The sequence below is a fragment of the Coregonus clupeaformis genome, chromosome 7, assembly GCF_020615455.1.
Source record: "Coregonus clupeaformis isolate EN_2021a chromosome 7, ASM2061545v1, whole genome shotgun sequence".
Classification (NCBI taxonomy): domain Eukaryota; kingdom Metazoa; phylum Chordata; class Actinopteri; order Salmoniformes; family Salmonidae; genus Coregonus; species Coregonus clupeaformis.
Window position 1 is genome coordinate 25,849,309 of NC_059198.1, and position 26,402 is coordinate 25,875,710.

General features: G+C 42.8%; 1 protein-coding gene across 1 annotated transcript in view; it reads left to right on the forward strand.

Annotated features, from left to right (window-relative positions):
- Nucleotides 1-21,787, forward strand: part of LOC121568977 (ubiquitin carboxyl-terminal hydrolase 43) — a 102,332-nt gene extending 80,545 nt beyond the window's left edge. Inside the window, exons 8-15 of the mRNA XM_041879525.2 lie at nucleotides 2,520-2,631; nucleotides 12,548-12,651; nucleotides 15,171-15,248; nucleotides 15,443-15,572; nucleotides 17,629-17,995; nucleotides 18,221-18,379; nucleotides 19,230-19,400; nucleotides 19,618-21,787. Of these exons, the coding sequence (XP_041735459.1) occupies nucleotides 2,520-2,631; nucleotides 12,548-12,651; nucleotides 15,171-15,248; nucleotides 15,443-15,572; nucleotides 17,629-17,995; nucleotides 18,221-18,379; nucleotides 19,230-19,400; nucleotides 19,618-20,771 (2,275 nt within the window). The 3' untranslated portion in view covers nucleotides 20,772-21,787. The remainder of the gene's footprint in view (nucleotides 1-2,519; nucleotides 2,632-12,547; nucleotides 12,652-15,170; nucleotides 15,249-15,442; nucleotides 15,573-17,628; nucleotides 17,996-18,220; nucleotides 18,380-19,229; nucleotides 19,401-19,617) is intronic.
- Nucleotides 21,788-26,402: the final 4,615 nt, after the last annotated feature.

Sequence of the window (26,402 nt, forward strand, 5' to 3'; positions counted from 1 at the left end):
TTTTAATGGCGTCAGACCGAGGCTCTGCATCTGTCCTCGTGCTACTAGACCTTAGTGCTGCCTTTGACACCATCGATCACCACATTCTTTTGGAGAGACTGGAAACCCAAATTGGTCTACACGGACAAGTTCTGGCCTGGTTTAGATCTTACCTGTCGGAAAGATATCAGTTTGTCTCTGTGAATGGTCTGTCCTCCGACAAATCAACTGTACATTTCGGTGTTCCTCAAGGTTCCGTTTTAGGACCACTATTGTTTTCACTATATATTTTACCTCTTGGGGATGTTATTCGAAAACATAATGTTAACTTTCACTGCTATGCGGATGACACACAGCTGTACATTTCAATGAAACATGGTGAAGCCCCAAAATTGCCCTCGCTAGAAGCCTGTGTTTCAGACATAAGGAAGTGGATGGCTGAAAACTTTCTACTTTTAAACTCGGACAAAACAGAGATGCTTGTTCTAGGTCCCAAGAAACAAAGAGATCTTCTGTTAAATCTGACAATTCATCTTGATGGTTGTAAAGTCGTCTCAAATAAAACTGTGAAGGACCTCGGCGTTACTCTTGACCCTGATCTCTCTTTTGACGAACATATCAAGACTGTTTCAAGGACAGCTTTTTTCCATCTACGTAACATTGCAAAAATCAGAAATTTTCTGTCCAAAAATGATGCAGAAAAATTAATCCATGCATTTGTTACTTCTAGGTTAGACTACTGCAATGCTCTACTTTCCGGCTACCGGATAAAGCACTAAATAAACTTCAGTTAGTGCTAAATACGGCTGCTAGAATCCTGACTAGAACCAATAAATTTGATCATATTACTCCAGTGCTAGCTTCCCTACACTGGCTTCCTGTTAAGGCAAGGGCTGATTTCAAGGTTTTACTGTTAACCTATAAAGCGTTACATGGGCTTGCTCCTACCTATCTTTCCGAGTTGGTCCTGCCGTACATACCAATACGTACGCTACGGTCACAAGACGCAGGCCTCCTAATTGTCCCTAGAATTTCTAAGCAAACAGCGGGAGGCAGGGATTTCTCCTATAGATCTCCATTTTTATGGAACAGTCTGCCTACCCATGTGAGAGACGCAGACTCGGTCTCAACCTTTAAGTCTTTACTGAAGACTTATCTCTTCAGTAGGTCATATGATTGAGTGTAGTCTGGCCCAGGAGTGTGAAGGTGAACGGAAAGGCTCTGGAGCAACGAACAGCCCTTGCTGTCTCTGCCGGGCCGGTTCCCCTCTCTCCACTGGGGTTCTCTGCCTCTAACCCTGTTACAGGGGCTGAGTCACTGGCTTGCTGGTGCTCTTTCATGCCGTCCCTAGGAGGGGTGCGTCACTTGAGTGGGTTGAGTTACTGACGTGATCTTCCTGTCTGGGTTGGCGCCCCCTTGGTTTGTGCTGTGGTGGAGACCTCTGTGGGCTATACTCGGCCTTGTCTCAGGATTGTAAGTTGGTGGTTGAGGATATCCCTCTAGTGGTGCGGGGGCTGTGCTTTGGCAGAGTGGGTGGGGTTATATCCTTCCTGTTTGGCCCTGTCCGGGGGTTTCTTCGGATGGGGCCACAGTGTCTCCGGACCGCTCCTGTCTCAGCCTCCAGTATTTATGCTGCAGTAGTTTATGTGTCGGGGGGCTGGGGTTAGTTGGTTATACCTGGAGTACTTCTCCTGTCTTATCCAGTGTCCTGTGTGAATTTAAGTATGCTCTCTCTAATTCTCTCGTTCTCTCTTCTCTCTGAGAACCTGAGCCCTAGGACCATACGTCAGGACTACCGGGCATGCTGACACCTTGCTGTCCCCAGTCCGCCTGGCCTTGCTGCTATTCCAGTTTCAACTGTTCTGCCTGCGGTTACGAAACCCCTACCTGTCCCAGACCTGCTGTTTTCAACTCTTAATGATCGGCTATGAAAAGCCAACTGAGATTTATTCCTGATTATTATTTGACCATGCTTGTCACTTATGAACATTTTTGAACATCTTGGTATGGTTCTGTTATAATCTCCACCCGGCACAGCCAGAAGAGGACTGGCCACCCCTCATAGCCTGGTTCCTCTCTAGGTTTCTTCCTAGGTTTTGGCCTTTCTAGGGAGTTTTTCCTAGCCACCGTGCTTCTACACCTGCATTACTAGCTGTTTGGGGTTTTAGGCTGGGTTTCTGTACAGCACTTCGAGATATTAGCTGATGTACGAAGGGCTATATAAAATAAAATTGATTGAAAATTGATTGATAGGTGAAGGGGGCTGAAGACTGGTAAGAAACCAGCAACCTAAGCAGGGCTAGTGTGGTTCTGGCTATGTGACAGTGTGAGAAGTGAATGCAGGATGTGTACTGTGCTCTACTCTTCCCTCACTGTACATTGATTAAACAGTCATTTGGGTCAATGAAATGTTAGTTGACCACAAACATGCTCATCAATGAAATTAAGGTTTAATCAGTTCAGTTCACTTCACGTATAACTGTCTAAGATCCTCTCTCTTCTGACTGAATGGGCATCATGTGTTCCCATCTGCTCTTCAGGTTTGGACCTCCGTTCCTGATGAGGGAGGACCGCTCCATCTCCTGGGACCAGCTGCAGCAGAGCATCCTCAGCAAGCTCTACTACCTGATGATCAACGGAGCACAGGCCCAGGTACAACACTGGAAGACCATAGCTGACACACAGCTAATGTAGTGGGTTTTCTGCCTGACATATATATCTATACCTTGATAGACTTTGTCTAACAAGTAATACTTTTTAGTCAAAAAGTTAGGCGTCAAAATTATTGACACCCTTGTTTTCAATACCTTTCAATTCCTCACCTTGCGAGGATAACGGCACTGAGCCTTTTTATAAAATGTTTTATGTGTTGGAGAAAACATTGGGAGGGATCTTAGACCATTCCTCCATACATAATCCATTTGGATCCTTAATATCCTTTGTCTGCGCTTATGGACTGCCCTCTTAAATTCAAACCACAGGTTTTCAATGGGTTTCAAGTCCGGAGACTGAGATGGCCATTGCAAAATTTTGATTTTGTCTTGTTGGAAGATTCAAACCAAGTGGCTTTTTTGTGCTGTCTCCGCCTTTGTTGGAACAACCGCAGAACATCGGACAAACATGTAATGATACAAATGCAAACAAAACAGTCTGCTTAGATGCGTCCAGCTGTGTGACCTCTGATTGCGGTTCAGCGCAGCTTAGCATGATGTTAATCATGTCGCCAAACAGCTTTCCAGTTAGTGTCTGACTCTGTCAGGCGGCTGCATGGCCACCAGACTGTCTGTCTGTCTGTCTGCTAAAGGCTCCAGTGTCCTGCCGTTTTAGGGAGAAAACAAACAGATGACAGGTTAGCATTCCGTGAAGAGAGAAGGAGAGACAGAGATGCCGTGAAGGAAGAGTAAAAGAGTGTGAAACTTTAATTAAAGCCTAGCTTATACAATCAGTGTAAGGAGCCTACCTCAGCCAAGAGAGAGACACTCCAAATGGATGTTTTGCCAAAAAGAAATATCTAGAGCTTGAAAGGACAGATACACGACAACCTGCGGTTTATGGCAGCAATCACTTACTTTCAAAGTGAATTTTCTACCCTTATCTAATTTTAGACCACATAAATGGAGTCCAATAGTGGCAGTAAGCCAGTCAGTCTGCCTCATTTGATCCTGATGTTGCCTCTCCATTGCCTGACATCTCAGTCAGCATGGAGCTGCTCACTAGAGCAGACAGGGCGACATGCTACCTATGCTATGCTAACCATACAGATGACATGGTGCTGGTGACTGTGTATAATTAGAGAATAACAACACCCCTCCTTGACCAGGCTGTGGCTTAGACTCAGAGCTGTAATTCATCACAGGAGAATGGATATTTGGATATTTGTCACACTAACACAGAGACAGACCATGTTACACAGACAGATGATGTTATGGTAATATGTGAGGGCTTTAGCAGCAATCCTTCAGTGAAAGTCAATTGCTTAGATTGTAATGGGAAAGCATTAGTACATTATTCTCATGTGTATAAATAGTGTTGCTTTCTACCAAATCATAATGTTCTCTTAACACAAGCTGTAATTAACCCAGGTATATTTGAAATTGAGAGAAACTGAAAGCAGTGATTTTCTCTTGGAATGTGTGTGCAACTATAACAAAGTGAAATAACAACTCTTGTTTCTAATTCAGTATTGTTTGGTCTTCTCTTGCCTCATGCAGTGTTCTGTCTGAGACAGGTAGAAGCTCAGAGGTGTAGTGTTGCGTGATGTTGAGTTTTAGCCGTGTTTTTCTTCCAACCCACCTAGCAATCATTCTGACAGGGGGTGACATTACTCAGAGCCAGACCAAACCTAGGTGCTAATATGTTCATTTTTCCTCTCACTTCCTCTTACCTTCTCACACACCCATGCACACACGCACATACACACACATTGCTCGTCCATATATGGACATTGCTCGTCCATATATTTATTTATATATTCTTAATTCCATTGCTTTACTTAGATTTGTGTGTTTTGGGTATATTTTGTGAAATTGTTAGATATTACTACACTGTCAGAGCTACAAACACAAGCATTTCGCTACACCCGCAATAACATCTGCTAAACATGTGTATGTGACCAATAAAATGTGATTTGATTTGATTTGACCTGTTACACACACAGCTGAGCTGAGCCTCTTTCTACTTCATACACACCCCAGTGCTTTTCACACATTCTTAGACAGCAGCCGTGGGTGAGATGCGCACACACACGGGTATATACTGTATCTGTGTGTGCGCATGGGTGGTCTTTGCATGTACACACAAGTCTATCATGCTAAGCCGAAAGTGGCTAAGTACTAGATGAGAGGAAAACTAATTTCAGGTCTACTTTTGTCATCTTTCGTTTCAAGCTTTTGACAGGTAATTGACTTTGAAGACTTTGGGAAGGTTGAGGTATTCTAAGTGAATGCGTTCACAAAAGACTGCTTAGAGACAGCATGGAAAGCTACCAGGAGGTGACGCGATAAACACTAGGACCTTAAATATGTAGCTGCTTTACACATGCATTTATAGAGGACAGTATGACCCAGTGGGAAATCCATTCTTCCATTTTAAACCATTATGACTGCACCAACTGAAATGCCAGAAGGGCACTTAATGTGTTCTGTGATCGCTATCTCAGGTTGAAGACAAAAATAGAAAAACCCTCTTCAGGACCGTCTAGGGTATTTAGACAAACTGCAGGCCTCACGGATTCCTTTGAGGTCTGGTTATTCCCCCTAGGTCCAAGAATTTAGATCTAGTATCTTTATTCTAGGTTATCCCATGACAGGTCGGTGTAGAGCTGTATCCCCACACTGCATCCAAATGTACAGTCCCATAGCAGCTTTCTACATATAATTCCTCAGTAGTATTGTCATTCTGTATACCTTTGCAAAGATTTCTCTTTTTTCATCATTTGAATTCATAATATAATGTCAATCCAAATGCATCAAGAGGAGTAGTGGCTCCCCCTATTGGAAATCAATTTAAGGACATCAATTTTCCCTTTCCCTCAAGTTTCAAGTTTTATTAATCATATGTACAGGATACACATGATATACACTGTCCAACGAAACACCTACTTGCAGGTTCCTTATCGACAGTGCAACTAATATAAGAAATGATAAAATATAAGAATATGAACATAAAGTAAATGGCTCAGTAGAATATAATAAACATTTTAGCATAAGGATAATACAGGAAGGTACAATTTATAGTCCAATATTTACACATATATCAGAGAAGGGGGGGATTAGGGGGGAAGTGTTTAAATTGTGCAGTATTAGCAATAGTAAATGAGAGTCTGGTAGCAGCAATTGGGATATGTGTGTATCATTAATGTACAGTGCCTTCGGAAAGTATTCAGACCCCTTGACGTTTTTCAAATTTTGTTACATTACAGCCTTATTCTAAAATGGATTAAATAAAAATTAATTCTTAGCAATTTACACACAATACCCCATAATGACAAAGCAAAAACAGGTTTTTAGAAATCAGGGAGGTGACCAAGAACCCGATGGTCACTCTGACAGAGCTCTAGAGTTCCTCTGTGGAGATGGGAGAATCTTCCAGAAGGACAACCATCTCTGCAGCAGTCCACCAATCAGGCCTTTATGGTAGAGTGGCCAGACGGAAGCCACTCCTCAGTAAAAAACACATGACAGCTCGCTTGGAGTTTGCCAAAAGGCACCTAAAGACTCTCAGACCATGATAAACAAGATTCTCTGGTCTGATGAAACCAAGATTGAACTCTTTGGCCTGAATGCCAAGCGTCACTTCTGGAGGAAACCTGGCACCATCTCTTCAGTGAAGTATGGTGGTGGCAGCATCATGCTGTGGGGGTGTTTTTCAGCGGCAGGGATTGGGAGACTAGTCAGGATCGAGGGAAAGATGAACGGAGCAAAGTACAGAGAGATCCTTGATGAAAACCTGCTCCAGAGCACTCAGGACCTCAGACTGGGGCGAAGGTTCACCTTCCAACAGGACAATGACCCTAAGCACACAGCCAAGGCAATGCAGGAGTGGCTTCGGGACAAGTCGCTGAATGTCCTTGAAAATGGAGAGACCTGAAAATAGCTGTGCAGCAACACTCCCCATCCAACCTGACAGAGCTTGAGAGGATCTGCAGAGAAGAATGGGAGAAACTCCCCAAATACAGGTGTGCCAAGCTTGTAGCGTCATACCCAAGAAGACTCAATGCTGTGATCGCTGCCAAAGGTGCTTCAACAAAGTACTGAGTAAAGGGTCTGAATACTTATGTAAATGTGATATTTAAAAAATATATATATATATATAAATTAGCAACAATTTCTAAAAACCTGTTTTTGCTTTGTCATTATGGGATATTGTGTGTAGATTGATGAGGAGAAAAAACAACATTTTAATACAGTTTAGAATAAGGCTGTAACCTAACAAAATGTGGAAAAGGTCAAGGGGTCTGAATACTTTCCGAAGGCACGTGTGTGTGTGTGTGTGTGTGTGTGTGTGTGTGTGTGTGTGTGCGCATGCGTGAGTGAGTGCATGTGTGCTAAGGTGCGGAGAATCAGAGCAGGTGGTCAGTCCAGTTCAAGTGTTCAGCAGTCTGAAGGCTTGTGGATAGAAACTGTCTCTGAGCCTGTTGGTATCAGACCTCATGCTTCGATACCGTCTGCCCAACGGTAAGGGAGTGAACAGCTCATGGCTGGGGTGTGTTGGGTCCTTGATGATGCTGCTGGACTTCCTCAGGCACAGTTTCAAGTAGATGTCCTGGATGGGTGGGAACACAGCCCTTCAGACCACCAGAAACAGTACAATATCTGAAAATGTGGGACAGTAAAACAGGTGGCATTAGTTTGTAAATCTTCTGACCACCCCTGAAAGTTAAAATAACCATGTTCCACATCATCATGATGATGCGTTTTGCATCCTCATGATGATGTGGCAAGTGACACTTTGCTTCTTTAAAACTTGACTGATGGCATGCAAAAGATTTTGGGACTGTATTAACAGTGGACTAATGAAAAAAATACCAAAATATAGTTTTTGAGTGGATTTTTCCTTTAAGCGTTAAACAAACCCTGAAAGGGCTGTTTGGACAGATGGGAGCTGCCCCCATCAGGATGACTGTAGTAACAGCAACCATCCCATTATTATCCTGCAATAATAATGGAAGGGTTTAGTCCAGGGGTGTCAAACTCATTTTAGCTCAGGGGCCACATGGAGGAAAATCTATTCCCAAGTGGGCCGGACCGGTAAAATCATGGTGTATATATAACTTAAAAACAACAACTTCAGATTGTTTTCTTCGTTTTAATACTATCAACATAAAACATAAAGCTGGAGCCTGAGGACAGTGTGTCCAAAATAGTACAAGCACAACATCACTATTAATCATAAAACACCTGAAGTTTATTTGAAAATTCTAAAGAAAAAGAACACACAAACACACAATGCCTCAGTGATTCACATAACTGTTTCACAGATCACAGAACTATATCAGGGTGTCATTTCTCAGGCAGAAATGTACAGTGGGGAAAAAAAGTATTTAGTCAGCCACCAATTGTGCAAGTTCTCCCACTTAAAAAGATGAGAGAGGCCTGTAATTTTCATCATAGGTACACGTCAACTATGACAGACAAAATGAGGAAAAGAAATCCAGAAAATCACATTGTAGGATTTTTAATGAATTTATTTGCAAATTATGGAGGAAAATAAGTATTTGGTCAATAACAAAAGTTTCTCAATACTTTGTTATATACCCTTTGTTGGCAATGACACTGGTCAAACGTTTTCTGTAAGTCTTCACAAGGTTTTCATACACTGTTGCTGATATTTTGGCCCATTCCTCCATGCAGATCTCCTCTAGAGCAGTGATGTTTTGGGGCTGTCGCTGGGCAACACGGACTTTCAACTCCCCCAAAGATTTTCTATGGGGTTGAGATCTGGAGACTGGCTAGGCCACTCCAGGACCTTGAAATGCTTCTTACGAAGCCACTCCTTCGTTGCCCGGGCGGTGTGTTTGGGATCATTGTCATGCTGAAAGACCCAGCCACGTTTCATCTTCAATGCCCTTGCTGATGGAAGGAGGTTTTCACTCAAAATCTCACGATACATTGTCCCATTCATTCTTTCCTTTACACGGATCAGTCGTCCTGGTCCCTTTGCAGAAAAACAGCCCCAAAGCATGATGTTTCCACCCCCATGCTTCACAGTAGGTATGGTGTTCTTTGGATGCAACTCAGCATTCTTTGTCCTCCAAACACGACGAGTTGAGTTTTGACCAAAAAGTTCTATTTTGGTTTCATCTGACCATATGACATTCTCCCAATCCTCTTCTGGATCATCCAAATGCACTCTAGCAAACTTCAGACGGGCCTGGACATGTACTGGCTTAAGCAGGGGGACACGTCAGCACTGCAGGATTTGAGTCCCTGGCGGCGTAGTGTGTTACTGATGGTAGGCTTTGTTACTTTGGTCCCAGCTCTCTGCAGGTCATTCACTAGGTCCCCCCGTGTGGTTCTGGGATTTTTGCTCACCGTTCTTGTGATCATTTTGACCCCAAGGGGTCTTGCGTGGAGCCCCAGATCGAGGGAGATTATCAGTGGTCTTGTATGTCTTCCATTTCCTAATAATTGCTCCCACAGTTGATTTCTTCAAACCAAGCTGCTTACCTATTGCAGATTCAGTCTTCCCAGCCTGGTGCAGGTCTACAATTTTGTTTCTGGTGTCCTTTGACAGCTCTTTGGTCTTGGCCATAGTGGAGTTTGGAGTGTGACTGTTTGAGGTTGTGGACAGGTGTCTTTTATACTGATAACAAGTTCAAACAGGTGGCATTAATACAGGTAACGAGTGGAGGACAGAGGAGCCTCTTAAAGAAGAAGTTACAGGTCTGTGAGAGCCAGAAATCTTGCTTGTTTGTAGGTGACCAAATACTTATTTTCCACCATAATTTGCAAATAAATTCATAAAAAATCCTACAATGTGATTTTCTGGATTTTTTTTCCTCAATTTGTCTGTCATAGTTGACGTGTACCTATGATGAAAATTACAGGCCTCTCTCATCTTTTTAAGTGGGAACACTTGCACAATTGGTGGCTAACTAAATACTTTTTTTCCCCACTGTAGATACTAATAATGAAATCCTGTTCCCCAAACAAGTGCAAGAACCACAGAGTCAAGAATAGGTTAAATATACAAATAAAATAAAATCAATTAAAAACAATAGCACATCAACATAAAAACATATAAACATAAAGCTGGAGCCTGAGGACAGTGTGTCCAAAAGCACAACATCACTATTAATCATAAAACACCTGAAGTTATTTGAAATTCTGAGGACAAACAACACACAAACACACAATGCCTCAGTGATTCACAGAAGTATATCACAGATCACAGAACTATATCAGGGTGTCTCATGCAGCACTTTAAGTGGGGTTGCATAGTTTATTTGACTCCTGATACCTGGCATCTTTTAGCTTTCACCAGCGCATCAATATCAGGTGTCACATCCTGAGTGGCAGCCAACTTCAGGATGTGATTCAAGTGCTTGTGCGTGAGCCTTGAGCGCAGCTTTGTTTTATTCATGACGTTATCCATCTTTAATGACTTGCAACACAAAGCCTCCTGGTGCAAAATACAGTGAAAAGTCCAAAAATCACGTCCTCCATTTGCAGATTGCACTTTCTCTCTGAACTTTGCGCACCATCTGTAGCCAGGCTGACAGCGCGGGACCAGTCCACTCCGACCCTGTCCAGCGCGCCGACGAGTGCAGTGAAAATTTCAGCTGCTGTCGTTGTATCTGTCATCGGCACCAACTCCACGAACTCCTCGGTGACGGTCAATGTGTCATCAACTCCGCGGATGAAAATGGCCAGTTGTGCAACATCTGTAATGTCCGTGCTTTCATCAATTGCAACCGAAAACGCAATAAATAACTTTACTTTTTGCTTCAACTGGCTGTCCAAATCCACTGAAAGATCGGAAATCCTGTCTGCAACTGTGTTTCTTGTCAGGCTGATATTTGCAAAAGCCTGGTGCTTTTCAGGGCACACAATCTCTGCTGCCTTCATCATGCATGTTTTTACAAATTCACCCTCACTAAATGGTTTTGAAGCCACTGCGATTTCATTAGCAATGAGGTAGCTAGCTTTCACTGCAGCGTCACTGATGTCTCGGCTGTGAGTAAACAGACTGCTGTTTCTTCAGACCCACCAACAGTTCATTCACCTTCTCTCTTCTCCGCTGTCCTTGAAAGTTGTCATATTTGTCGGCATGAAGACTCACATAGTGGCGACGAAGGTTATATTCTTTCAGCACTGCAACATGCTGTGAACACACCAGACATACAGCTTTCCCATTCAATTCCGTGAATAAATAGAAAGATGACAATTTTTCTTGGAACACTCTGCACTCTGCGTCCACTTTTCTCTTTTTTGACAGAGACATATTGGGGCAATGAGGGTGCCAAAGCACATAATGTTAAAAGTAGAAGCTGTAATAAATATCGCGGGCAAAACAAAGTAGCTCATCCGGACTGGCTGCACTTGCTTGACCTATTTGCTCTGCCCCGTATAAACAGTTTGCTTGCTTAACACAATTGCTATTGCGCCATTCAGTGGACACATTTGGAACAGCAGTTTCTTTTATTGAAAAATTGCAGCTCATTTTTATACTTTACAAAATCATCTCGCGGGCCGGATTAAACCCGTTTGCGGGCCTGATCCGGCCCGCGGGCCGGACGTTTGACACCCCTGGTTTAGTCGATCTTATATGATCTATGGCTAATGAATTTCAATGCCATGCTATTATGTTATTGACTGATTCATTGACTTTAGTTTGTTTCTGACATGGAAAGTCAACATTTTCATACTCGTAGCAACAATCATCATAGAAATAGTCAATACCTTGTACATCTTTGCAATATTTACAGTATTTTCAGGATTGTAGTGTTTCAATACTTTGCAGGACGAGTCAGTTCAGTGTTCTCCTACTTACATAATGCCTTCACCACCTATTTTTGGTTCTCTCCTCTTCACAATAATCAGTGTTGTTGTTTATCCTGGAATCCGGCCAGCAACTCACAGGAATTCATTTGAAGGAGAGGAAATCAATTTCATTTTCTGCAAAGCACTCCAGAACATCCAATCCCAGCAGGTCTCAGAGTAATATAAACACATTTCAAAGGAGAATACATTTTTTCTTCTCTTTTCATCTCCATTTTTCAGATGCAATCAAAACAAGCATAAGGAGGGTGATTATCTTTGGGTTTATTGGGTGTTTCACATCGAAATTAACCTGTGAAACTTTGGAACCATATTTTCTGTTAGTTTGTTTTATTAATTTTGTTCCTGGTAGGACCTCCACAAACTAGAACTGTTCTCTGTAAACAACAGTCTCTCCCGCATGTTCCGCAGAGATGATGCGAAAACTAAGACAAATCTTAATGATTAATTTGGAAAGACCCACCCTTTCCTAGCGTCCTCCAAGTTTGGTGCAGAGCCCCAAGCCTGTCAGAAAGATTCAGAGGCTTTGGCCAGGGAAAATGTGGTTTGGAACTATTAACTCCAATTCATTTATTTGAACGTTTGGCTGCTCATCTTCTCTCTGGTGGCAGTATTTCAAATGGACCCATTAGAAGTTGTTTATTTTCTGTATTTTTCTGTCTAAGCCATAAAACGTTTTAGTAATCTATTGTTGTGTTTTCTCAGGCCAATTATGACCATAATAAACAGTGCCAAGTCGAAGGGTGTTATTGCTGGGGGATGTTGCCTTTACAAATCATTATTCAACCGCCACATCAGATGATAGGGCACTTTTTACTGACTACAAACCTTGACCTGTCCTGTGCAGACAGTATTTTAGAGGGTATTGCATTCATCAAATTATAATTCAAAGAACTGTGCTATCCATCACCATATGCAAGTTCACCAAGACCAGTGGGATCTGGATCCCTGATTATACTGTACACTCATAGTTGTACAGTACTCTAGTCCCTGCCCCTAACTCCAGTGGCAATGCCAATATTGATTTATTCAATAATCATCATTTTTAACCTGTGGTCGTCTTGCAGAATGCCAGAGTGCTGTTTAAGATCCGTGTGGTGGGAGGATCAGCATCCTACAGCTACCTATCCCCCCAGGATGGACGGCCGCTCTACCACCCAGCAGTGGACAGGTGAGACTGACAGCTGGTCAGACAGTTAGGTAGTGAGATGAGAAGGTAAGGCCGCGAACAGGGGGGTTCATCAAGCTAAAGTGAAGAAGTAGAGGTGTTCAAGCAAGTCTTCCAAGCATTTCAAGAGTAATGTGTCAAAGCCACAGTTTCTTCCCTCTATATTTTGTATTGGTAGCTCTTTACTGAGAGGCAGCCTGTGTAGTGGATTATGTAATGCCCATTTCTTACAGCGGTGAAATATGCAGCCTTTTTGTAAGGTTCCTTTTCAGGAAAGGGTGTCTAATGGTTTACGTTCTGTGGAAGGTAATTGCCATTTTAAAGGGCACTTTAGCAAGGCAGAATTCCTCCAGTTGCTTAGAAATGTCCATTCATCCATTTGAATGGTTGCTGGGGGGCATGGTGCTTTTCAAGTGCACAGTATTCAGAACACTTCTATTTGATGATGATGCTACAAGACTCATTAATGTATTGATATTTCAGTAAAACTACTAAATTGCTGTAAGAGTGCCCCTCAAAGGTTTATGTGATTTCTTTCGACCTTCAACAACACCATCAGTAAAAACATTAGCAGTTCAATCAATACCTATCCCTTACTTTGGAAAATAAAATGATTGGAAGGAGAATTCTTCTTCCAGCATATAGGTTGTCTGCTATCCCACTGCGCTCCTTTGACCAGTATAGATGCATTTATCCTGTTGCTATTTTGTGGGTGCCCATAGCCAGCCTTCAGCTTGGGCAGGGGTGTGTAGAGTCATAATAGTAGCTGTGATGGTGGTAAATGAAAGCAGCTATAGCCTGTGGAGAGATACATGTACTGTCTCTACAGATCTGTAATCTCCTGGGCTCATACTGAGAGGCACCCCATAGCCATGAAGATCACTGTGTAATGAAATTCTGTTAGAAGTGTTCGCTTGAAGAGTTCAGCTGGCTTTGCTTGACTCTCAGCCCAGAATATAATGTAGTTTACCTGCGGGACCCCCGAGCACAATATGTATACAAACAGGCACAGACATTGTGATAGTGAATTTACTATTCTACTCTCTGCCAATAAAACTGTAGACAATCTTGCCAACTGATCTGAGAGATATTTCTGCATTCAAATACTGTATAATTGAGTCCTTTTGAGGCTGGATGGATCTCTCAAGGCCATTATAAAAACACAACTGTCACAGAAGATTTGAGTCAAGAAAACACGCTTCATTGTAGTAGAAACTGAGAAATAAATTGTTTCTCTGTATTGTCCCCATTCCACCTCTTCTACTGCTCATGAATAACTAGCAGATTTAAGGAAAATCCCCAATTAATCCCTCACAAATTGTCTAAAATCCCACCTACCATTTAATTTAAGACCTATTTATAACTGATCCAATTAGTGGAGCTGGGTTTCTGGTGTGGCTCTATCACACCAAGAATAGCCTCATTCATTGCTTTAGCTGTTAGGGTTTGGTAAGGCACATAACACTTTTAAATTAAATCAATCTGATTCATAACATGCTTTATATCCCCAACATGATGATATAAAATGCTGTCAGGGTTTCAAGGGGCCTACAGTAACGTTAACACGGGCTCTGAATGAAAAGCTAATATTCAACTACTTTCTTGACCTGACGAAGATCCAACTCGGATCAAAACGTTGTCTATATTGTGCGTCTGATTAAATCACCATGGGAACGTACCAGAGTTGTGGACATTCCTTTTTTCTTCATCTACTTCCTTACCATCCATTGTGCTTTAAACATATGCTGTTGTGTGAATAGTTTGTGGATATTCTGTTTCTTCAGCCTCTGAAAATGCACTTCTGAAAGCACTATCTAGAAATCTGCAACTTTTTTTAAATCCCAGCATGTGGTGGATCTTTAATTGTAAGGTCATGCTGACACCTAGTGGCTGTACAGAGTCTATAAATACATGCTGCTGCACAAAGGGCCTCTATGAAAAGGTCTCTATGCCGCATTTCCAATGAGGATTTACCCAGTGTTTTACCCAAAAGGCTCAGACTTTTCTTTTTCCATCTATGTGGGCCGGCACCCGTGTCTCACTAGGCCATGGCTAGGTTGTTTTTGCAGAGGTTGTTTTTGTATGATCTTCTACGTAGAAAATAACAATCATTGATGATGTTCTTTTTCCCTGATTTAGTGCCTGGTCTTGTCCACTCTGTTCTAATGAGGCTTGTGGGCATTGTAGAGGGAAACAGACACATACGTGTTCCTGAGAGTCTTATCTTTCAGTGATGGGGTCATAATATTTTGTAGCTTAAACTGTTCAAAAGATAGAGCCACATTTCTCTCACGACCCCATTTTCAAATCTGGTGACCCCACATGGGGTTGTGACCCCTAGTTTGGGAAACGCTGGCTAACATTACCATAAAACACTGGTGGCCCACTGGTGAGGAGGGTAAGACTCAATGGAAAAGCACCATAACAAAATGTACATACCACCTGAATAATAGGTGGACAGTGTGCGAAAGGGATTAGTTTCACCTTGCTAATCTGATGACCTTTGACCCTTTTGTTCCCAGAGCTCTTAATCTCTGTGGCTCAGGAGGACCGCCCCATGTGAAGCTCATCATCGAGTGGGAACACAGAATCAAAGACTGGTCAGTCAATCTCAGTGACACTCTATAACTTTATTCTAGCCCTGTATTATTGTAGACCTACTGTAATCATTAAACAGTATGTATGCTGCTGCACATGCCTTATTATAGTAATGGCTGACAGCCTCTTTCTCTCTCTGTGTGCATGTTCCCAACTTTGTGTGTGTGTGTGTGTGTGTGTGTGTGGTCTCCTGCAGCCTGTTTGGAAACATCCAGGAGGAGGTGGTGAAGGATGCTGAGAGTGTGAGAGGCCAGCATCAGCAGCACGTCCAGCAGCACAGCTGTACCCTGGACGAGTGCTTTCGGCTCTACACTAAAGAGGAACAGGTACATTATCTCCCTCCTACAGGCAGGCAACAACCACTGCTGAGTGCAATCTGTTCTCTCCCCATAGAACTGGGGTGTCAAACTCATTCCATGGAGGACCTAGTGTCTGCTGGTTTTAGTTTTGGAGATAATGTACCTGTTCCTCTAGTTTTTTAATCCCTAGACAACCAGGTGAGGGGAGTTCTTTACTAATTAAATATAATAATAATAATAATATGCCATTTAGCAGACGCTTTTATCCAAAGCGACTTACAGTCATGCGTGCATACATTTTTTATTTTTTTTTATTTTTTTTTGTGTATGGGTGGTCCCGGGGATCGAAGCCACTACCTTGGCGTTACAAGCGCCGTGCTCTACCAGCTGAGCTACAGAGGACCACAATTAGTGACCTTAATTAATCAATCAAGTACAAGGGAGGAGCGAAAACCCGCAGACACTCGGCCCTCTGTGGAATGAGTTTGACAGTGCCATAGAACCTTATGTACCGAATCCACTGACTGAATCACTGACGAGGAGCAAAGAAATCCTTGCTACCATTATATACTGTATTTTTGTTTATAGGGGAGACTGCCTCTAGTTTGAAACGTTCCTTTAAGGGATAGTTCATCCAAATAGCTAATGAATTAATCTTATGCTACCTTAACAAAAAGATGCACATTTGTTATTTGGATGAACAATCCCTTTAAGGACATCATTATGGAATCCATAATGCCTCTTACAGACCCCCCAGTGTTATCAGATGCAACGTCAACAGTAACATCAAAGGATGTGAATGCAGTGATATGACCCCAAGAACAAAATCTGCCTTCAGTCAAATCAATCAAGATGACCTGAGGTGGAATTAATTTTCCCATCAGTGGAGTGTTGGTATTCTATTAGAGCTGTGAATGGACTGAGTTCCTGCTGGGAACTGCCATCTGTATCCCCGGCCTGCTTTAGCTTAACTGTACCTGCACCCAGCTCTGTGTCTGAACGATTTATGAATCAGAATCCATTTTGTCCTCCGAATGCTTGGTTGATCTTCCTGCTCCCACTTATACTGTACCACAATATGTTGTTTACACTCATGCCACATCTCCATGCCCCTCCATACCTCGTTATATGAAGAGGTTGTTTCAGGGAACGTCCTGAATATCCAATAGGTAAGAGGTGTACAAGAATTTCAAAGCCTGTAATTTGGTTTATGTAATATGCGACATAGACGTCCAGAACATGTCCTCCTCAAGAGCCTTCTCTTAGTTTCTTCCTGAGCAATGTAGTCTTTGAGTCCTATGTCTGCTTCTGATAGGAGTGAATCCTTTTCCATTGCCATTCATGAGGCAAATGACTAAGCTTTCTTTAGCTCCATTCGTGACCAGATTAGTATCCTCGACTGAACATTAAGGTTATTGGATACAGCTGCCTCCATCTCCTTCCTCCACTCTTCTTCATGAACACTAATCAGAGGGATTAGAATTCCAGAGGCAGTCGCCCCGGCAACAGGTTGTGAATGAAACTGATAAATGAGGCTTCACATACTGTACTGATGAAACAGACACGGTCTCATGCACAGAGCTATCACCTGAAGACCACCGCGACCTGTATCAGACCACGTTTCATGTCATTAGCATCTTAAAGGTTTTGGTCCATCTAAAAACAAATGTTTGCTCCACCTGCTTCAAACTGCTGTAAAAACAATATTTTTTGTTATTGTTATTTCACAGTGATCTAGATGGTACTATTCAGTGCTTGTTTTTTCACATAAACTGAAATTGAGCGAACAGTGTAGAATTTAGCAACCAGGAAATGTTCACTAGATAACACAGCCACAAAGTCAGAACAGATGCCGCTTGGGCGGGAGAAATGAATAGGCATATATCACAGCCAATCACAACACTGGTGGGTAAGTAATACTATGAAAAAAGATTTTGTATTTTTTTGACATGGATAAATACTCTATCTTTCTCTCTCTGTTTCTCTCTCTCTCTGTTTCTCTCTCTCTCTCTCTCTCTCTCTCTCTCTCTCTCTCTCTCTCTCTCTCTCTCTCTCTCTCTCTCTCTCTCTCTCTCTCTGCCAGCTGGCCCCAGACGATGCATGGAAATGTCCCCACTGTAAGCAGCTGCAGCAGGGCATGGTGAAGATGAGCCTGTGGACGCTGCCTGACATCCTCATCCTCCACCTCAAGCGCTTCCGGCAGGTGGGCGAGCGCCGCAACAAGCTGGCCACACTGGTGCGCTTCCCTCTGGCCGGCCTAGACATGGCACCCCATGTGGTGAAGAGAAGTCAGAGCACCCGGCTGCCCCCCCACGGCCCTCTGCCCCCCGGCTCCCTGCACCCGGCCTGGAAACAGCCCCGCCCACCCGACATGGCCCCTCCAGACTTCCTATATGACCTCTATGCCGTGTGTAACCACCACGGAGGAATGCACGGAGGACATTACACAGGTTTGTATGGAGGGACTGTCTGGCTGTCATATTCGCATTCTGTAAATGTTCTATGAAATATCAGTCTCAGTGAAAGTGGTCTTAATCAGCAAGGTGTCTTGAAGTGAGATCCAGTCCAAAAATGTGTTTGATGATGATAATAAAGATATGGTGATGGTTTGTTCAGTATGTATGGAAGTACACACAGTTGTGCATGTCTGAACAGGTGTCTGTGTCTCTGTGCAGCGTTCTGCAGGAACTCAGTGGACGCCCAGTGGTATGGGTATGATGACAGCAGTGCAGAGCCAGTCCCAGAGGGGGAGGTGTGCACACGGGGAGCCTACATCCTCTTCTACCAGAGACGCAACACCATCCCTCCATGGTCAGCCAGCTCCTCCCTCATAGGTGAGCCATGTTGACAAGTCTTTTAATTAAGCCACAGTCTGCAATATGTCCTACAGTTCTATTTTGTCATTTCAATAGATGATATATACCAATTGGTTCTAGAAGAATACTGACCTTTAGAGGTCTTTAGTTGAAAGTATATCCATGAAATGGAAATAAGGCTTCTGAAATCCATTATTGGGGAAATGATGGCTTTCATCACCCAATAATGAATGGCACTTCAATGACCGTATCCAGACATTTTTCTAAATTGAAGCATTAATGTTGAAATCAAGAGTATATGATTGACAGTGTGTACCTTGTCCATCATAGGATTGAGGTACAGTAAAGGCGTCTGCATACTAGGTTCGGTTTGCTTCTAGTAGAACTCGGCTAGGCAAAGTGAACGTCTGTGCCTCGCATACTCCCTTAAAAGACCTTCGCTTGGAAAACGAGAAAAAAGCGGCAATGGTACTGTTTGTCCCTCTTGAGACGCCGTTAGGCTGTATACACTTCCTCAAAATAATCTGAATTAATCTAAGATAACTCAAGAAATCTGTCATTAATTTTGACGTTTTTGCAGAGGAGATCTTAGTCCTGCATTTTTACATCTAAATAATATGTTTGGTGCACTGTTCCTCAATGAAAAACTTTGGCTACCGACTTCTGGCTTTTTTTTTGTGTGCCCAAGCAGCCGAAAAAAACGTTATCGAAGTCCAAAACTAACAAAAACGTCACAAAATGTTGTCATAATATAAGCACGAACTCTTCCGAACTCTAGGAGAAGAGACAGGTTTGTATGCATTAGCTGTGTTGAGAGGCCAGTAGATGGCACTATGCTCTGTGTAACAGTGTTCTACTACCTCTGCAGGCTCCACCAGCTCCTCCACGTCAGACCACTGGCTGATCCGTCTGACGGGGGACAGTAAGAGGGGCAGCCTGGTCTCTGGGGGGTCCACCTCTGGCCTTCCTGGCCCCACACCAACCCCCGAATCACCAGAGCTTCCTGTGTTCCATGACGAGCCTCTCAAAACAGAGACAGGTGAGTGGCCCACATAAATAAAAACACTATGGCTCGCTGTGTCTGATTGGTCTGAAGTTCTGGTTGTTACTCAAAGAGGATTATCTCTGTGTATAGTGATTTAATTTCATCATTAAAAAGCAGATGATTATGTAGATATGTCAATCAATGGACCATTATAAAAGAGGAGGAATATGAGGAAGAATCCTAACTGTGTTTGTTTTTCTCCTGGGTCCAGATGGGTTTGAGAATAAGCCATTTGTCCGAGGCACTCAGGGTAGGAGCGTGAGCATGAGGTCACCCACTAAGACCAAGGACACCCTGAGCAAAGTGCTGCCCCTGCGCTGGTCCTTTGGCTCCAAGGACCGCCGCAAACCCTCCGCCCCCAGGCCAGGGGAGCTGGTGGAGTACCTAGAGTCAGGGCGCAGGCCGCGGTGCACCAAGGACCCCATCATCACCCTGGTGGCCACCCCGCCCCAGGGGAGGCTCTCGGAGGGCGGGCACAGGGACCTGGGAAGCTCCCCCAGTGGGAGCAGCCTGAGCTGCATGGACAGGTCCAACTCCCCAAGAGTACCAGAGGGCCAGAGCAGGCCTGCCGTAGAGAGGAGCTCCAGCCTGGGGCTCAATATCATCACTAAAGCCAGGGATGACAGTTCACTGGGCCGGAGGTCCTCCAAGAGGATCAGGCAGGACCAGGGCAGGACCCTGGACCCTCACCCCCATAGAGGCTCCACTGCTGGGGTCCACATAAGCCACAGTGCCCCCCCAAGTAGGGACTCCACACTGAAGAGGCCGAAGGCCCAAGCAGGGCTGACCTCCAGGGTAGGGGCACAGAGGGAGGCGCTGCAGGCTGGTCTACAGCCTGAGGAGAGGAAAGGGACGAGGGGTGAGGAGGTTAGGAGCCACGACAGCCTCTTGTCCTTTTTCAAACCAGGCTTCCTGAAGAAAGACACTCAGAGGACACCTAGCAAGGGGGAGGAGGTCCGGGCCAATGGCCATGGACAAGCAAGCAAGGTGGCAAACGGGAGTTCGTCTAAACTCTCCCTCTCCAATGGGACCCTGAACAGAGTAGCGCTGGAGGAAAAGAGGGCCAACGGCGCCCCTAGAGGTGACTACCGTCACAGCAAAGGGCAGCTTATCAACGGGAGGGCAGGGAATCACAGCTCTGCGGCGGACATCAAGCGTGCCCATAGCTCCAGCAACATCCAGACCAAACTGGACTTGACCTTGCGCAGGTGTGCCTCTCTGCAGAGGAACGGGCAGGTAGCTCCCCCAGCCCCCGGCAGCAGCCTGGCCACAGACAAGCCCAGCAATGCCACCCTGCAGCGGACACGCTACAGCACCACCTCCCTGGGCAGGCAGCAGAGACCCGTCCCCGATTCCTGCTTCTGACTCCCTCCGCACCGCCTGGCTAACTGGCTTTAGGGTTATTATGTTAGTATTAGCTGAGCAGTCTGACCACCACTGCTAGAGCAGAGGAATAATCACAGTGTTACTATAAGACAGGTTCTCAGGGGAGGCTTTGCCAACAGCTGAGATCAGTAATGCAGTGCGTAACTGTTAACTGTCTGTCATTGTCTTCTGTTTAATGTAAGTGCCTCTGTGACAGTTCAGAATGGTTGTTTGTTGAACACTGGAACCACGCTATTGACACACATCACATCCAGACGGTCACCAGGTCTCTGTAGTATAGCCAGCAGAGCTGTTGTTTCTGGTGCATCATGTACCCTCTGTTAACCCTGATGTTTATTGACGTATTATCTTTGTGTGTAAATGAATCTATGCAGACTGTGTACAATGGAGAGGTACAACTGCTGTATTGTGATCATATTTATTCCACAAACATGTCAAGCATCTTTCTTGGTTGTATGTTGTCCTTGATTTTCTATTGATGTAACCATGGAGGAATATCCTGCACAAAATAATTAAATTAATTGATTGTCTTTCTGTGCTTCCACTGCAAACTGGCTGCTAGGACCTCATACACTTATGTTATTTGCTAATATTCATCATGTATCATCCATTGTCACTGGCAACTGAAAGAAACAAGTACTGTAATAACCTGGTTGTTACACACCTGTTACTGACTCCTGTACTGTAACGCTGGTGTGTGATTGGAGGAGAAGTAAGGGTAGAGGATGAAAGGTGATTTATGTTCATAACTAACATGATTGAAATAATGGGTTGAGAAGAGGGTAGTTGGGACACCATGAGGGTCTTGTATATTCCACAATAGATTGAATGGATCTTGAACCAAAGTTTGTGTCAATCAGAACATTCATCAGGACCCTGATAAAGGTCTAGAGACTCTAGTTTAAGATTAATTGTGGAGCATATAAATCAAATCAAATGTTATTTGTCACATGCGCCGAATACAACAGGTGTAGGTAGCCCTTTACAGTGAAATGCTTACTTACAAGCCCTTAACCAACAATGCAGTTTTAAGAAAGAAGACCAAAAAAAATCACACAAAAAAAGACTATATAAAATAATACGAAATAAAAGTAACAAATAATTAAAGAGCAGCATTAAAAATAACAATAGCGAGGCTATATACAGGGGGTACCGGTACCGAGTCAATGTGTGGGGCACCGGTTAGTCGAGGTAATTGAGGTAATATGTACATGTAGGTAGAGTTATTAAAGTGAATTGGCTGATGACACTAACTCACATTTTATGCCTTTTTTATTTTTTATTCACTTGTTCTCGTCAATTGTGTTGCTGCAACCTTATTTAACTTTTCTGTATCACTTTGTTTACCAAAACGAGCACTTGTTTTGGAAATTACCCTAAATGAAGGATGGTTTCCTTGGGAGGACATGTGTTGAGTATATTTGATATGCAACTTTTGTAAAAGTCTACATTTTATACCTGATTTGTAATTATGTAAATGAAGGCTCCAGATGATACAATCAGATAATGTATGCTTCAGATCAGAGAGCAAGGACAGGATAACGCACAAGTGGACTTTAATTGTTAACTTAACATATATCTTGTATCTGCCTGTAATATCTGCTTATTACCATACTGGAATTTATTTGAATTTCAAATTAAACACAGCTTTTCTCACAACAACTCTCTTTATTATATCATAATACAAACGAGGAGATATTCAGTTGCATGTGTCATTGTGTCTATCTAACTTGGACTTTGAACTGCCTCAGGTTCCGCTCTTTTCCACACCACATCATACCAGCTTATCTTACAAGACCAAGGTGTAGAGAACAACTGTTAACAAAAGTTGATCTATTGTGGAGAAAAAATTGCATTCCACATTTTTCTTCAATTCATCATCCGGTGTGTCATACATGTTTTGATGATATTGAGTGAGCACATTCCAAATTGTTCTCTTGCCATGTGAGCTGTGCTCTTAGGGCCCGATTCAGACTTGGGAAATGTATGCCTTTCCTACGCACACCTTTCCTACACACTTTTCAGTAGTTGGTATTCAGACTTACCTTATGCAGGTGCGTAACGGGCTTTGCAGCCGTGGTTCCCTTGCACGCCCTGAATACATTTTATTCAACCTCTGAAAATCCTCCCACTTGCTGGCCAACATAATTCCTTGTGGAGTTTTCATTCAATAGGGTTTTCAGTACATTTATCTAAAGCCATATACTTTAAATTTGGTGTACCTTTTAATTTGAGTTTTCTCTACAGACTCACTAGAATATATGGAGAGAACGGTTCAGAATATTAGAGATCAATGAAATAAAGTAAATACACGCATATGTCTCCTTTTCAGCACCAATTGGTAGATTTAAAAATACTCTGATCTTGTATATTATTTAGGGTTAGGAAAGTATTTATGAATAATAATAAAAAAACAGGTTTGGGGAGCCTTTACGCACTAAATATATTGGTAATCAAAAATACAGTGGTTTGATTCATCCTGAAAGTTGCCATATTTAATTGTTCCATTAAATATTGGAAGGTGAGAAAAGTATACAATAGGGGTTGAACAGTAGTCTTATAAATCTACCCTAATTATCCTCACTAATCAAGGAAATGTGATGACAACGGTCCAGTCGTTGTGAACCTTGCACCAGGCTCCAGGTTTAAACTGCTACGTGTGGTCTGCGTTCCATAATGATTCAAATAGGCTACATGTCCCGAATTATTGCACAAGTTGTAATACGTTAGCCTAACATGATTCACTATTGCTATCGATCCTCAGGAACAACCACACGACAGAGGAAAGAAAGGTAAACTAACAATGGAATGGAATGATGCAAAATGTAAGGAAACTAACACTACAGATATAAATGTATGTGAGTATAACTGGCTAATATTTAACACAATACAAATTGTAACAAACACAGTGAAAAGTCTGGGCATATAGTTAAAATGTAGAAATCATAAATCAACTCGGTAGGTTTGGCGCTATACTATCATTTGCGCATGGCTACAGAAGCCTATAGCTTGGGTCTCCAAGTTTCATCTCTTGAAGTTAAAAGGCCATACAATTTATTTTCTGCATAATGGAATAAATATTTCATAAACGTCACTGTGGGAAAGTTGATATATTGATATGCTTCAGTTTGCTGCCATATGACTCATTTCACAATTGTCTCCAGCAATCATAAGGTAAAATACAGTAGATCTAAAACAATTGTAATTAATATTTACAATCCCCTTATCCAAACGGCTTACTCATTTAGCCGACCTAGCTCTTAACAATAGCTCTTATCAATTTGTAAATTACAGTGCATGAAGAGTGGTGGTATTTATATCTGAAAAATAAAGTAGATGTTGTTCCACTTGGAACAGACAGGTTGCTCGACCTTGTTCATCGATTCATCGCTCGTAAAGGTGGTGGAATTATTAGGGAATTAAGTCAAGGTCAGAAGCACTGCTGGGTGATTTGAAAAGTCATAGTCAATCGATCAGTAATATAATAATGTTCTCAGCAAAACATTATTTTTTATTTATTTACAATCTGTAGAAACTATGAGAATATAAAGGTTCAGAACCGTTGTGAAACATCACAGCACAGTTGAATAATACACTACAATTCAAAAGTTTGGGGTCACTTAGAAATGTCCTTGTTTTCGAAAGAAAAGCATTTTTTTTGTCCATTTAAAATAACATCAAATTGATCAGAAATACAGTGTAGACATTGTTAATGTTGTAAATGGCTATTGTAGCTGGAAACGGCTGATATTTAATGGAACATCTACATAGGCGTACAGAGGCCCATTATCAGCAACCATCAGTCCTGTGTTCCAATGGCACATTGTGTTTGCTAATCCAAGTTTATCATTTTAAAAGGCTAATTGATCATTAGAAAACCCTTTTGCAATTATGTTAGCACAGCTGAAAACTGTTGTGCTGATTAAAGAAGCAATAAAACTGGCCTTCTTGAGACTAGTTGAGTATCTGGAGCATCAGCAATTCTGGGTTCGATTACAGGCTCAAAATGGCCAGAAACAAATAACTTTCTTCTGAAGTCTATTCTTGTTCTGAGAAATGAAGGCTATTCCATGCGAGAAATTGCCAAGAAACTGAAGATCTCGTACAACGCTGAGTACTACTCCCTTCACAGAACAGCGCAAACTGTCTCTAACCAGAATAGAAAGAGGAGTGGGAGGCCCCGGTGCACAACTGAGCAAGAGGACAAATACATTAGCGTGTCTAGTTTGAGAAACAGATGCCTCACAAGTCCTCAACTGGCAGCTTCATTAAATAGATGAGCAAAAGAACACAGACACTGGACTTTTTCTTTGCAACTCTGCCTAGAAGGTCAGCATCCCGGAGTTGCCTCTTCACTGTTGACGTGACCCCAAACTTTTGAATGGTAGTGTATATACACTACCAGTCAAAAGTTTTGGACCGCAGAGTGAAGGAAAAGCAGCCAACAAGTGCTCAGCATATGTGGGAACTCCTTCAAGACTGTTGGAAAAGCATTCCAGGTGAAGCTGGTTGAAGGAATGCCAAGAGTGTGCAAAGCTGTCATCAAGGCAAAGGGTGGCTATTTAAAGAATCTCAAATATAAAATATATTTTGATTTGTTTAACACTTTTTTGGCTACTACATGATTCCAAATGTGTTATTTCATAGTGTTGATGTCTTCACTATTATTCTACAATGTAGAAAATAGTAAAAATAAAGAAAAACCCTTGAATGAGTAGGTGTGTCCAAACTTTTGACTGGTACTGTATACAGTGGGGAGAACAAGTATTTGATACACTGCCGATTTTGCAGGTTTTCCTACTTTTTTTCCTACTTACAAAGCATGTAGAGGTCTGTAATTTTTATCATAGGTACCCCTCAACTGTGAGAGACGGAATCTAAAACAAAAATCCAGAAAATCACATTGTATGATTTTTAAGTAACTAATGTGCATTTTATTGCATGACATAAGTATTTGATACAAATATTTGGTACAGAAACCTTTGTTTGCAATTACATAGATCATACGTTTCCTGTAGGTCTTGACCAGGTTTACACACACTGCAGCAGGGATTTTGGCCCACTCCTCCATACAGACCTTCTCCAGATCCTTCAGGTTTCGGGGCTGTCGCTGGGCAATACGGACTTTCAGCTCCCTCCAAATATGTTATATTTGGTTCAGGTCTGGAGACTGGCTAGGCCACTCCAGGACCTTGAGATGCTTCTTACGGAGCCACTCCTTAGTTGCCCTGGCTGTGTGTTTCGGGTCGTTGTCATGCTGGAAGACCCAGCCACGACCCATCTTCAATGCTCTTACTGAGGGAAGGAGGTTGTTGGCCAAGATCTCGCGATACATGGCCCCATCCATCCTCCCCTCAATACGGTGCAGTCGTCCTGTCCCCTTTGCAGAAAAGCATCCCCAAAGAATGATGTTTCCACCTCCATGCTTCACGGTTCGGATGGTGTTCTTGGGGTTGTACTCATCCTTCTTCTTCCTCCAAACACGACGAGTGGAGTTTAGACCAAAAAGCTCTATTTTTGTCTCATCAGACCACATGACCTTCTCCCATTCCTCCTCTGGATCATCCAGATGGTCATTGGCAAACGTCAGACACGCTGGCTTGAGCAGGG